Genomic DNA, 15,088 nt, shown 5'->3' on the forward strand with positions numbered 1-15,088 from the left:
AATGTTAGACTATCGTTTATTGAATAAATCCTCGCTCTTTAAATGGTCTTGAACTATGATAACTGATGTAATTTGGAGTATTACTAAAAATCAACTGCAAAGCGTATTTTGTAAAACTTTAGAATCGTATCTCGGTTTGTATAGGCATTGACGGTGGGCACGTTGAGAAATTAACAATCCCAAGAATAAATTCATGTAAAACTGTAATAAATTTCACTTACCCTTTTTTTTCCATATCGATTTTATCATATATAGTACGAATGTTACGAAAATTTGAAATTGCGCAAGAACTTTATAATGACCTTCCTTTTACTCTGCTTGGCTGAGTAGTCTGTTCGTGGCAGACTACTGAATAAGTAACATTCACTTAGTGGTGAGTGTTTATAGAAACATATGACATGACTTTATAAAAACCCGAGTGAATTTATGCAGGGAAGTTATTCCCATCTACAGTATCTGCAATATCTGTCAAATATGTGTATTCTCTGGTTGGTTTTTCTTTGTGAGATAAAAAAATTCGAGCTTCTGAGAGCTAGGAGGAGCTTTGCCATCATTGTATAAGATCGACCAACTCACTTTTGGAAAATGCCATGTACTTCCACTCGTCGCAGATGGGGAGAAATCCCATCTATGATGATGGTTGAATACATATGATCAGATTAAACTGTTCCCAACAAGTCCATAGCATGCATTTACTGAAAACTGGTCTTGAAAATTTGTTTCATATTGCGACACAATTTTCGCCAACTCATAAATACTCATTAACAGTAGCATTTATTGAATCTGGGGGAGCAAATCGTTTCATCAGTAAATAATGTGTGTGTGCACATATCAGGAACTGCGGGCACCCAACGATGCTCACTCGTGGTTCATAATATGGTTCTTTAAGTTGCCATTTTTCTTGTAAATGTTCTTTACTTAACTGACTTCAAACATATTTTTAGATATGTTTGAAGTCAGTTAAGTAAAGATATCCAGAGGCTGCGAATAGTCACCGAATGCTTAAGCCAGAACTGCACTGTATTTCTCAAAGCACCTTATTTCAAAGTTGGTGATTACGTCACAATCAGGTACATCACTAAGTGGTTTAATTTCCCACAGATGTTAGTATTACGTTAGCGAAAATTTCCAGTAGGTGTTTCGCTTTTGAAGTTCTCTCGTTGCTGTGACAATAAATAAATGAAGGCCTACTTCATTTCATTCAAACGAGGAGTTACGCTGACGCCTAGTCAGCGTACTCCTCGTTTGAAAACTTAGCCAGCACCTTTTTAGTAGAAGGAACTCAGTTTGAACCCAATACCACATACAACGGAATAAACTTTGAGTTTTGTAAACAGACTGGACCATGATGCCTGCAGTCAGCAGTGCGGTAGTTACTAGCGCCAGAAAAATTGTACCTCTGCGGATATATATACAGTATATATATATTTTTCATTACTTAAAAGCATTCAAGGAATTAATTTCTAAAAATTTCTCGAACCCGTCTAGCGCATATATATTTTTTAATCCGTAAATTAAAGGTATTATCTAAACTACAGAAAACTCAACGTTTTACACTCGATTAGGCAATTTTATTTATTTATTTTACTTTATTTACTTTTTTTAGTGATAGTTTTATTGATTTCAATTTTTTTCCTTGCAAGTCTACAAAAAATTGCAAGTTCTTATAATTATATTTATAAGTTACTACATTTTTAGATATTTGAGTGTTTTCATTAAGTTTTTTAACTTATTCATAAATAAGATATTTTGGCCTGCATCGCAGTGATCACTACACACCTTGTGCAAACACGACCATTGGTTTGCTTCATCTTTGTAATGATACTGATAATGACACTTAATGAAATATCTTTTGTAATGTGGATAGTAGTGTTCTCCAAGTACAGTCTTTGATTAAAACTTCGATTAAAGTCTTTGATTAAAACTAAAAATGCGGTTTAAGGATCTGATATCGGAAAGCGGCTTGGGTTCACTGAAGCAATATATTTAACATTTTAAGGTACAGTCGTGAAATTTTGTTGAAGATTTTACATGACTAAAACTCTTGCATTTTCATCGTTTCAAATTATAATTACTAAACTAGTTTAACCGTATATGCAATTAAAAACTACCTGATCTTTTCTAGCTGTATCTCAGAACTCTGTATTTTGGCCCAGGCTCCACTAAGAAATTGGCGACAAAGTTTATATGCTCGATCTTTAACTTCTGAAGTAGCACCATTCTGCAGGCTGCATGCAGACATGATTATGATTTCCACAGCGCCTTCGCAGCTAATGTTAACATCTGCTTCCCGACTTTTCTATTTAATGTTTCACGACTTCCTATCGCGCGGAAATCAATTGAGCTGAACTATGTTGAGAGGAATGATAGTCCCGTGACATATAATATATGTGAGTGACAAAAGGTCAAATCACTAGCTGCGAGACAAAGTAGTTAAATAGGTGTTGAAATGAATGCTGTTAACTGTATGTGAAAAATATGTGAATATAATTTTAAAATGCAGTTGTATTGCAATTAGTATCGCTTACAATATTTAAGAATATTTAAGGTGGTAAGAATAAACTACACATCGTTTATCTTTTAATATTTCTTTAGAACTCGAATTACGATAATGCGGTGGCATAATTTGTGACTTCATTTGGACTCACAAGCCAAGATTTGCTTCGAATTTTCTCAAGTTTCCTTATGTTAGAGGTTTCTTTACGACCGATGAGCTCTTCTCTCCTCCCCCTCATTTAGTATTGTGGATTTCGCGATATAGTTACACTTTCATTATGCCACAAAACACAAGAATTAGCAGAAAGGGATTAAAAGAAAAAAGAAGAAGTCTGGAATCATTTTCGATTAAGATTTTATTTCCAGATGGGTTGGTAAAATGCAAAGCACATATGAGAGTCGTTTTGCCCTGTCATACAAGTTTTTTTCAGAAAACCTGCTGTACGAATGTTACTCAAAATTGGTATTTGGATTACTAACAACAATTTATCGAGTCATTACAATTTTTGCTTCAGTTAGATACGTTGTAGAGTATTGTATGTTGCAACAACTTTGCTCTGGATTGGCGGAAGCGGATAAAATTTGGTATTTAAGATACAAGTAGTCCGCATAGTTTAATTTTGATTTCAATTAGCATATTTGTTATTCGAAAAATTATTTGAACTGATATTAATAACTCCGCACTAGCTGGATAGAACCCAATATAATCTAGTATTTAACATTTTTATTTAAATTTTGGTCTCCTGGTAACCACTGGTTGTGGGAAATTAGGCAAAACAAATGTGTGTCTATAATATCAAGCCAAACATTCTTTGTCATAAACGTCTATAATTTATGATGCAAAGTTTTTACCAGTTAATAGAGTTCTATGAATAAGGTAATATTGTCACAGTCGTCATGAAAACAACGAAAATATCAATAATCGAAAATGCAACTCTGATCAGCATACGTTTCGATTGTTAAATTAGTCTTTAATTCAAGACAGCTTTGCAGAAAGATTTTTCTTTTTTTTCTCTCTCGCTATAACTTGACTTTTTTTATTTTATTTTTTATTATTTTTTTATTAAAGGATCGGTTATAGCGATTAGATAAAACAAAACATGCTTTCAGTATATGCTCTAAAACACCTTTAGGTGCCGTTGTTGCAATTATGAATGATATGACTACTATGAGAATGCTATTACAAAATGCATCTTCTTATTGTTTTCTATAATATAAAAATAAAATACTCACAAACGCTCTGTATAGTTGTGAGACATGGGGTATGATCAACTCTGTGAGACGTATATTGGGTTTCGAAAGAACATGCTATGGAAAGATTCTACGAATTGGATGGGTACAAAAGATAACAAATGAAGAACTGTATCGCAAAGTAAACTGCAAAGAGAATCTAATGCAGAAAATCATTCGAAGGAAACTAAAGCTTTTTGGATATATCTACAGAATGCATAACAGTAGAAAGGTAAAAATGTTGGTGCTTGGTACTATGGACGGTATAAATAGAAGAGGGGGGACAGTGGGTAGATGGTGTGAGAAAGTGGTGTGGAAATAGTTTGCAGGATTTGAGTCACCTGGCATTGGACACACACACACACAGAGTATGAATAGTAAAACAAGCATCAGACACCAACGGGCATTGGCCTCACGGGTAATGATGATGATATATAAAAATGTGCGTTGGTTCATGTATTCTGGATGTATACTTTTATCTTACCTAACAAATGGTCCCATTGAAACCAAAAGCGAAATTGCTCGACAAATTTATTTTATTTTTTAAATTTCCACCCAGGTGGTAAGGCATTATTAATGTTACTTCGAATCGCTTTGACAGATTTCGCCTATACATATGTGTTTGTCGAAACCAAAAATTGAATGTCATAGAGATCTTCAACAATGAAAGAGGATGGTGAGGCTGAGAAGGAAGTGGGATGCAGGATACAAGCAGGATGGAGGAACTGGAGAGAGAGAGAGAGAGAGAGAGAGAGAGATGGCTGGAGTACTATGCGATAAGAGGCTGCCGATCAATCTAAAAGGCAAAATCTGCAGGACAGTAGTGAGACCAGCTATGACGTATGCTATGGAAACTGTGGCCCCTGAGGAAAAACAACATCAGCAGGATGGCGGTAGCGGAGATGAGAAGGTTGTGGAAGAGACTCACTACAAAAAGCGACTCCACTTAAGTGGGGAAAGCTGCAGAAGAGGAAGAAGAAGAAAACTATCTAAAATCCTAAATTTTATCAATTTCATCTAGTCAGAGCCGAGTTACTGTATATTATTATTACAACGGGTGTTTCCATGAAATGGTATGATTTTATTCATTTATTTTTATAATTCCAATTACCAACTTCTAGTAAAATGCTAGGAATAATTCCAAATTATTTGGAATTATTCCTAGTCTCTGGAATAATAATTTTCCAGATAAATATCACTTATTACCTTGCTTAATAAGTGCTTAGATATTTTGTCAAAAACGCCTAAAAGTCGAAGTTTAAACACATCACTTTTGGCATATTCGCCAGATATTTACAAATGTAACCGAGGTCTCTGAATAATATAAGTTTGTCGTAGACATAATCTCGAGCAAACAACGAAAATAGCGACAATCGAAAAATGCAAAGATTAAACCTATAGAGGAACTTCGGGAAATACGGAATGCCTTTTTTTTTTTTTTTTTAAACACAAAATGGTATTCCATATTATTTACACTTCCTCTGTTGTATGCAAGCACAGTTGAGGCGTTGATTTTATAAGGTTAAATCACGTTATTAATCCAGTTCTAGTACTGCGCAGAAACTTCTAAGACTGATTAAACCGGTCCTAGTAGCTTCTATGCAGTAATTGGTTTAATGTGACACGGCGATGGATATGAAATGCATTTACTGTGTCGCACGCAACTTAGAAGGCACAGTTATGAAAAGCCAGTTTTTATATTTATAACTCCCTTTTTTCGCAATCATTGGACCATTTCAATCAATATACTGATTAAGGCTGTCGCCAGATTAGATCGCGCCCTGAGGCAAATAATTAAATATCGCCCGTGATAGATTATAAGACAAAAATATAAGAAAAATCTCCAATTGCTATTTTGTTTTTATTGCAAGAGAAACATTAATGCAAAACGATTACATAATAATGTTACTGTAATTAAATGCTTGCTCTACGGGGTTATCGCACAATAAAACTGTTTATAAGCTCTTCTAAATTTAAATTATAAGCTATGATCGCCTCTATCGATATAGTTGCTACACCAACCAATCTTTCTTCGGTCACAGCTGTTCGCAAATAATTTTTAATCAGTTTAAGCTTGGTAAAACTTCTTTCCGCACTTGCTAACAGGAATTGTTAGCGTACCGACGGCGCCTACCGCAATATGACTGAAGGAGTTCCCTTATTAAGCTCGCCGTGAGGCAGGCTGCCTCTATGCTACACCCTGTCGACGGTACTGATACTGATGATAATTATTATTATTATTATTCCTGATACTTCCAAGGAGTCCGAAGACTCATCGCGGGAGGACACCTACAACTGTCTCTACACCTAACCGCTACTACGAATCATCTCCATCAACGCCATCTACCGCCCACTTCCAACACCACCACAACTAGTAATTTTTTGTCTGTAAATTGCGTGTGTTCTGAAGGGCCGATTTGTATGTATATATTATTATTATCATATAATAATAATTATTATTATATGATTGTGTGTGCGTGCGTGCAAGGGAGGCTCATGCATAGGCACTGCAGAACTGCAGCACCTCCAATTTTTCTCGATATATAAATATATTTATTAATTTATTTATATCTACTCTCTATGTTAGATAGGGCTAAAAACTGCCTCGCATACTCCCTGAATATACGGGAATAAACAGGCGTTAGCTGATTTATATATATATATATATATATATATATATATATATATATATATATATATATATATATATATATATATAAAGATAAGCCGAATTGGAAACGTTTTTATGCCACGTTTTTTGTCTTACCAGCTTACCAGTCCGGAACTCGGCGGTTGGACGCCAGGGGGAGGATCCCCCCCCCTAGCTTGCTTATAATATTTAATTTTATCATCAACAATCCTATACAATCTACTTATTTCGTATAAAAAATAATAAAAATCCATCTTGTAGCACTTGGGAGGGCGAAGGACGCTAGCCGCACTGTGTTTACTACAGTGTCATATTGCTATGCGTGCAAGCATATGCACGTCATTGTGAGATGCGAGCTATTAGCGTAATGCGGTACTGTCCGACGCAGGACATATATGGCACAGAGGGTGAAGCTTGATGCTTTTCATATTCCCTGTTGTCTGTTTCGGGAGTAGTGATGGGAGAGATTTGTGAGCTATTTTAGCTTGCCCTGAGTGGGCAGAAGTGGTTATTCGTCGTTGAGTGTTAGAATGGCTTTCGGTCTTTTATGCTTCCAGTGGTCATTACCATCATAGTTTCTGGCTTGCTGTATTAGTTGGTTTGGATGTGTAGATGTTTTCATAAAGAATTTTTCTGCTAGGGAGCATAGTAGTGGATAGATGTAGGGGATATTTATGTACCGGTGGATCTGGGCATTCCTGATGAACCACAGGGCATCCAGTATCATTCGCAGGCACTTGTTCTGTAGTCTTTGTAGCTTGAGTATGGCTCCAGGCTGGGGAGGCGTATATAACTGTGGGACGGATCACTGTCTTGTAGAGTAGAATTTTGTTTCTTGAGCTTAGTTTGCTGTGTCTGTTGATCAAGGGGTATAGCTGGGCGATAACTTTTGAAGCTTTGGTGCATGTGCTCTTGATGTGGCTGTTGAAGCATAATCGCTTATCGAGAAGTATTCCGAGGTATTTTGCTTCAGTTTTCCAGGGATTTTAGAGTTGAGCATCCCCAAAGGAGTGATATCTCCTTTGGGGGATGCTCATCTTCTTGTGAAGAGTATCATTTTGCTTTTCTGGGGGTTTAATTGTAGTCGCTGGTCTTAAAACAATTTTTCTAGATTCAGGATGGTGTCTTGTAGTTTTTTGGTAACGAGATGTGGTTGGTGAGATCTGGCTAGAATAGCCGTGTCATCTGCATAAAGGGCGATGGTGGATGTGAGAGGATTTTGAGGGATGTCTGCCATATAGATGTTGAACAGGATCGGGGCTAGCAGTGAGCCTTGAGGAACTCCGGCGAGGATTTTCCATTGGGTTGAGACTGTTTCATTGATTTTGACTTGCATCCTCCTGTTGGAGAGGTATGATTTGATCAGGTGTATCATGTTTAGTGGAAGGTTAGCGATGATAAGTTTATAGAGGAGGCCTTGGTGCCAGATCCTATCGAAGGCCTTTGAGATTCTAGGAAGACAGCTCCAGTCGGTTGATTCCAATTAAATCCTGTGGTGATGTATTCTACCAGTCTATGGATTTGATGGGTGGTGCTGTGATTTTGACGGAAGCCAAATTGTTCTTGTGGAATAATATTTAGTTGGTTGACATGATCTTGGAGTCTGATTTTCTCCGCTATTTTCCCTAAATTGGATAGCAGGCTGATGGGATGGTAATTTTCAAGTAAGTGTGGGTCTTTGCCTGTTTTGTGAATTGGGATGATGTCAGCTATTTTCCATGACTGGGGGAAGTGCTGCCATTTGAGGATGGAGTTTATGATGTTTGCCAGATGTGCTATGGCTTTGCGTGGTAGTGCCTTGATTAGTGATTCCGTCAGGACCTGGGGCTTTTTTGATCTTGAGATGGTTGATGATGCCGATTATTTCGGTAGGTGAGGTAGGCATTGACTTGGATTGACATCGGGACAATTTACTGTGAACCTGACTTTATGATGGATCTTGTATACGTGGCTAATGTTTAGGTTCTCATATGCAGGACTGCATTGTTCCTCTAGGTTTCTTGCTATGTCTTCGGCTTTGTCAGCATCTGTGTATGCAAGGTGCTGTTCTGCTTGCAGAGGGGGAGGGATTTGCACTTGTTCCTGAGGTTGTTTAGGAATTTCCATATAGAATGATCTGCTGTGGAGATGGAGGTGAGCTTGTTGTCCCATTGTTGGTTCCTGTGGTTCTGGAGCTTCTCGGACAGATTTCTTTAATCTGTTGAGGGGCTGTTTTGTCCTGGGGAGCACAAGTGTTGTGATATCTTTTTCTTTGTCTGTTTTTTTCCCTTATTAAGTCCATGATTTCTTCCAGGAGACGATTTTGTTTGTGGGTAATTGTGGACTGTGGCTGCTGTTATGGCTTTATTGATTTGATTGGTGAGGTTCTTTATTGCCATATCTATTTCTTCCTTGGCTTTTATATGGGGAACTGTCCATCGCGCAGTTCCACTGTTGTTTATATGCAGTTTGTGCCAGTAGTAGTAGTGTTGTAGTGCTTATCGTGTTTACTCCGTCTCTTTAAATATTTGAACATTACAATTAAAGACATAACATTTGTTATAGTTTTTATTTTAGAACATTATAAGGATTATAATAATGGATTTTATTTTTAAGTAATTTTGAATTATACTAAACTGTATAATTTTATCGATAATAAACAACATTTTTTCATGTTTAATTTTTACCATATTTTGATATTTTATCCAAACACGTATACACTGTACCAGAGGCGTAGCTAGGGGAGGGCAGAGGGGCGTTCCATCCCGGGTGGCACGTTGAACCTTTTTGAACTTTTGCAGTTAATTCTAAAATACAGTCTTCAGAACTCATTTCCAAATATTGTAATACTACTGCGAATTTTCTTCACAATTGCTGTAAGTGTTGCAAGTTGTGAGAGGAGTTTTTCTAAATAAAATTGATTAAGAATTACCTACATTACTATGAAATAGACTTTGCCAATGTCATCGATGATTTTGCTAACAGAAAAGCAAGAAAAATAACATTTTAGAATGTTTAAATTAAAGTTTTACTTCAAAAATAAACATAGTATTTTAATTTATTTCCCTCTACGTCGTTTTGACTTTTTGTAGTATTTTTGGTGTGTATTGAGAGGGGTGGCAAAAGCTCTAACTACACAACTGCACTGTACTTACAGTGTGTGTGTATATTGCAAAAGTTGCAGCACCCCCACGATTTCAAGCCACGAGCCGCCACTGTGTGTGTGTGTGTGTATATATAGAAAGTATTTTGCCTTGGGTATAATAAATGTTAAAAATACCAAGCTATTTTAAACCTGGTTTTACTCCATTTCCCAAGTAATCAAACAGACAAACAAGTCAAGTTTGCGCCTGCAAGCATTGCAAGTCTAGCTGACCCTGCACTTAGTGCAAGACCAAGGCAACTCATGGTAAAAGCAGAATAAGCTCTGATCACTAATCTTAATATTTACCCTTAATGCAAAGTACATCTCCTGGAGGAGATGTATGATGCTTTGTATTAAAGGCAAGGGGCCACTACCCAGACTGGTTTCGACATTTATTGAGGTTTCATCAGTGGGAGCCATGCTAGAAATACCAAGATTTTCACTTCCAGGTGCAAACTTGACTAGTTTTTGAGATACTACTAGTTTCGTTGAACTAGTAAAAGTTCATCGAAACTAGTAGTATCTCAGCATTAAACTTTATTCTTTTTATTCTCAGTATTATAGTCATTCAAACTAATTTTTTCATATATGCTGTGTGTATATATATATATATACACAGGGTGGCCATAAAATAACTTTCCCTCTTTGGAGACATCTGGATCTAAAACCAATAAACGAAATGAGACCAAATTTTATATTGAGATTTTTGAAGTCATGGGGAGATGATTTCTGCGAAAAAAAAGATTTAGTATCAAAAAGTCGCCGATAGGGGAAATTTTGGCGCTGATGAGCTGAAAGCAATCAAATATTTGCAGTAAACACAGGTAAAAAGGATTATGCGAATTTTACTGTGCATACTGACAGCAGCACCACCAATTCCACTTAAAAAGAGGGATTGGGAACATTCAGGCAGTCATTCGAATGACTAACGAATTGTGCTCGATATGCATCCTACCTTGCCGTAGCATGCTTTACTTGTTAAGTTGTTTTACCTTAAAAAGTGCAATGTCGTAGCAGCCCCTTTGGGAATTTAGAAGGCTTCATAACCTGTGTACAGGTCCTATGTCAGCTGTAGCACTGAGAGCTATGATTAAGAAGTTTGAAGACACTGGATCATTAGGTTAGCCCTGGCAGAGGACGGAAAGCAGTGCAAGAAAAGACAGTAACAGATGTTGCTACTGCGGTGTTCGCAGGGACCAGTACTGGTCCAAGCACTCCAGCCATAGATCGCAAACTTGATATGGCTTATGGTACAGTCTGGAAAATCTTACGGAAAATGCTTCACTTCTATTCGTATAAGTTCAGTCGTGTGCAAGTACTAACTACCACAGATTATGATAAGCGCATGACCTTCGTGCTAACGTTTCTTGCCAGAATGGAGGTTGACAATGACTGGCCTTGGAGAATATTGTAGGGTGATGAGGGTCATTTTTATCTGAATGGGTCGGTCAACACCCACAACTGCAGAGTTTGGGCATCTGAACATCCCCAAGCACAGCAAGTACTACTGCATTCTCCAAAAGTAACCGTGTGGTGTGGCTTCACAGCCGATTTCATAATAGGACCATACTTTTTTGAGCTTATTACTGCTACAGGTCCTGTAACCTGCTCCATTACTGGAGAGATTTATCAATGAATGCTGGAAACAAAGACAATGTTTGGACTCCATAATTTTTATGCAGGATGGAGCACGGTCACACATTGAACGTCCAGTACAGTGCCTTTTACGCCAGCATTTCAGTAATGAGAGGGTTATCAGTCAGTCAGTTCTTTCCGATGGCATGGCCTCCTCGGCCTTGCATGTCTTGAAACAGAACATAAAACGGGCTGTTATGAACATCTAATCTGACTCCTTACCCTCAGCTGTAGAGCATGTCGCACACTTTGTTGTACACAAGAAAGGCCTGCACATTGAAAATCGTGTATGTAACCCAGGAGACTCTGATTCTGATGAATAAAACATTATTTCCTGTGAGTTCAATCAATACATTAATTTCTGTGTCTCTCTCAAGTTGTTCTAGTTTAATTATTATTCTTATGATCATTGTAACGAGCCACATATCCAGCTGGAATGAGTGATGCGGCTGTCGCTTACAACTTTGAAATGTTATTATTCAATTTTATCTGCCTTTAATGTAATTATCCGCTTGTTTTTGGCTCACTTTCTCACTGTGTTAACTCAGTATACTTCAAATATGATAACAAGATTTATAAACAAAACTCAGATTTAGCTATGGGCAGTCCGCTCTCTCCGATTCTTGCTGACATATTAAGGATTTTGAAGAAAAAGCAATTAATTCCTCGACTCTTAAACCTAAAGTATGGTATTGTTATATTGACGATGTATTTCTCATCTGGGAACACAGTGTCAACAATCTCAACTTTTTTATGGACCACCTCAACAAGTTTCATCAGAAAATCAATTTCACCTGTGAACTGGAATCCGACGATCGTCTTCCCTTTCTGGACTTAAAACTTACGAGATACGCTGAAAATATCAAAATCTCCATTTTTAGAAAACCCACTCACATATACAGATACTTTCATGATTCTTCTCATCACTACCCTCCACAAAAGTTTGGTATTATTTCAACCCTGGCACATCGAGCCAGATCTTTATTAACAGATAAAACAGAAATTAAGTATGAACTCAATTTTCTTAAAATGTCTTTTGTTAACAATGGATTCTCTCTTACAAAGATTAATAAATTTCTCTCTGTCCACCGCTCAACTGCTTTTGAAGATTCTTCTCCACCAAGAGCTTTTATTTCGTTACCATACATCAGCTCTCTCTCTCCCCAAAACTAGCCAAAATGCTTCAGAAATTCAACATTAGGACTTGCTTCACTACGTTTCCTAAATTTTGCTCCATACTAAGTAGACCTAAAATGAAACATCTTCCTACTATCCAGGAGTCTACAAGATTTTCTGTGATTATGGCAAATCATAATATGGCTAGACAGCTAAATCCATCCTTTTACACATGGAGGAACACCAAAGAGACATTTCCAACAAGAGAACCAGGGCCAGCGCACTCTCTAGCCACGTTCTCTTCTCTATCAACACAGATGAAGGCAGCCAACACCTTGTAGACCAGCCACAAACTTCTAATATCCATATGTGCTATGATGAAGTTGAAAGAAGAATAATTGAATCTAGAGAAATATCGCTTGATTCATCTCATATTAATAACAGCCTTAGCTACAACATTTCTGATGCACACATTGCCACTGTCCAATACTGGTGCACTCGTGTCAACTCACGCACGTAGTTAACTTTAGTTGGAACTCAAGCACGCATTCCTGTTTTTAAATGTACTTGTGTGTTTTATACTAGATCTGTTAATGTATTTTACCATGTCTCTGTTATTTTTTATGTAATTCTTTGCCTGTGATACCTGAAGAAGTTGAATCTCAACGAGACTAGTCGTATCTTAACATTAAACTTTTCTTTCTCGGTATAGAGTCATTTAAATTCATTTATATATATATATATATATATATATATATATATATATATATAAATGAATTTAAATGACTCTATACCGAGAAAGAAAAGTTTAATGTTAAGATACGACTAGCATCTTAACATTAAACTTTTCTTTCTCGGTATAGAGTCATTTAAATTCATTTATATATATATATATATATATATATATATATATATGTTAAAGATCCAAGCTATTTTAAAACTGGTATTACTCCATTTCCCAAGCAAGCAAACAGACAAACAAGTCAAGTTTGCACGTGCAAGTGTTGCAAGTCTAGCTGACCCTGCACGTAGTGCAAGACCAAGGCAACTCATGGTAAAAGTAGAATAAGCTCTGATCACTAATCTTAACTTGTTCTGGTAAAATACTTATAAGCTCTGTATTACTAAAATCTTGGTGTTTCTAGCCTGGCTCCCACTCAATAAAGGTCGCAACCGGTCTGGGTAGTGGCCCCTTGCCTTTATTACAAAGCATCATACATCTCCTCCAGGAGATGTGCTTTGCATTAAGGGTAAATATTAAGATTAGTGATCAGAGCTTATTCTACTTTTACCATGAGTTGCCTTGGTCTTGCACTACGTGCAGGGTCAGCTAGACTTGCAAACTTGACTTGTTTGTCTGTTTGCTTACTTGGGAAATGGATTAAAACCAGGTTTAAAATAGCTTGGTATCTTTAACATTTATTATGCCCAAGGTAAAATACTTTCTATATATATATTTAAAAAAAAAAAGAATTGAATGACTTAAACCGAGAGAAATTGAAAAACAGTTTATTAGTACTACTACACAACTAGTTTTTTAACAGCCTTCGTCAAGTGCACATTTTAAAAGAAATAACCATTAAACATGGAAGAAAAAACTGTAAACATCACGGAAAGTAGATGTATATATTTAACGTTAAAACGTTGAAGTCAATGTATTCAAAGCTGTTCCTTCGTTAGTTACATTGTTAGACGTGTGCATGCGTATAGCATCTCGTGAGTGCCAGTATTGAATCATATTCGAATGACAGTCTGAAAGGTTGTAGCTTAGGTTGTTGTTTAGATGTACAGGGCTGAGGGTGATTTCCTTAGATTCTATAATCTTCCTCTCCAATTCGTCATGGGAACGGAAAATGTTGTTAGATTTGTCCCAAAGGATTGTATGGTTATTGTTTTCTTCATCAGAATTGGCCGAAAACCGAACATGGCTAGATAAAGCACTGGCACATGTTCTCTTGTAAGTAATGTCTCTCTTGTGCTCCTCAATGCGTAGCTCAATTGAATTATCTGTTTGGCCAAAATAAGGAATATCACAGTCACACCAGATCTGATAAACACCAGGATATTTAAGATTAAAATGACTATGTTTTGGATGGCTTACTAGAGAACGGATTTTTGGAAGAGGAGTAAATAAAGTTTTGATGTTGTATTTTTTAAGAACCTTGGCTAATTTGGGAGAAACAGAGCTTATGTATGGTATGGAGATATTGCCTTTTACATTATTCGTCTCTTCATTATGGCAACCAGGAGAATATCCATTTAGTCGAAAAGTAGATCTACGAAAATTGAATTCTTTATGAAGTTCAATCGGGTCATCAAGTAGAGAGCGAGCTCTATGTCCCAAAGTAGAAATTATTCCAAATTTCTGAGGATAATGATGGGATTGACTATGGAGATATCTATTGGTGCGGGTAGGTTTCCTGTAGATCGAGATTTTTAGCTTTTCTGAAGAATGGGTCAGTTTGGCATCTAAAAAATGAAGGGAACCATTAGCTTCAAACTCAGCCATAAATTTAATATTTGGATGTTGACCATTTAGGTGTTCGAGGAATTTCAGAAGAGATTCATGGGCATGGCTCCAAATTAGGAAAATGTCGTCAACATATCGTTTCCAAATTCTTGGTTTTAAGGGATAGGAAGAGATAGCTTTAAGTTCCAAATGAAGAAAACCATAGCCATACTATTCCTTGGGACAAATCTAACATTTTCTGTTGCCATGACGAATTGGAAAGTAAGATTATAGAATCTAAGGAAATCATCCTCAACCCTATACATCTAAACAACAACCTAAGCTACAACCTTTCAGACTGTCTTTCTGCTGTGATTCAATACTGGCG

At 36.8% G+C, this 15,088-nt stretch overlaps 1 protein-coding gene across 1 annotated transcript in view; it reads right to left on the minus strand.

Moving 5' to 3' along the window:
* The window catches only part of LOC150092755 (choline/ethanolamine kinase-like), a 188,496-nt gene extending 186,217 nt beyond the window's left edge, over window positions 1–2,279 (minus strand). The window contains exon 1 of the mRNA XM_090414392.1: window positions 2,112–2,279. Within this exon, the coding sequence (XP_090270518.1) occupies window positions 2,112–2,242 (131 nt within the window). The 5' untranslated portion in view covers window positions 2,243–2,279. The remainder of the gene's footprint in view (window positions 1–2,111) is intronic.
* Window positions 2,280–15,088: the final 12,809 nt, after the last annotated feature.

Source organism: Typopeltis vanoorti, chromosome 25 (assembly GCF_054136105.1).
Source record: "Typopeltis vanoorti isolate ZY-2024b chromosome 25, IOZ_Tvanoo_1.0, whole genome shotgun sequence".
Taxonomy (NCBI): domain Eukaryota; kingdom Metazoa; phylum Arthropoda; class Arachnida; order Uropygi; family Thelyphonidae; genus Typopeltis; species Typopeltis vanoorti.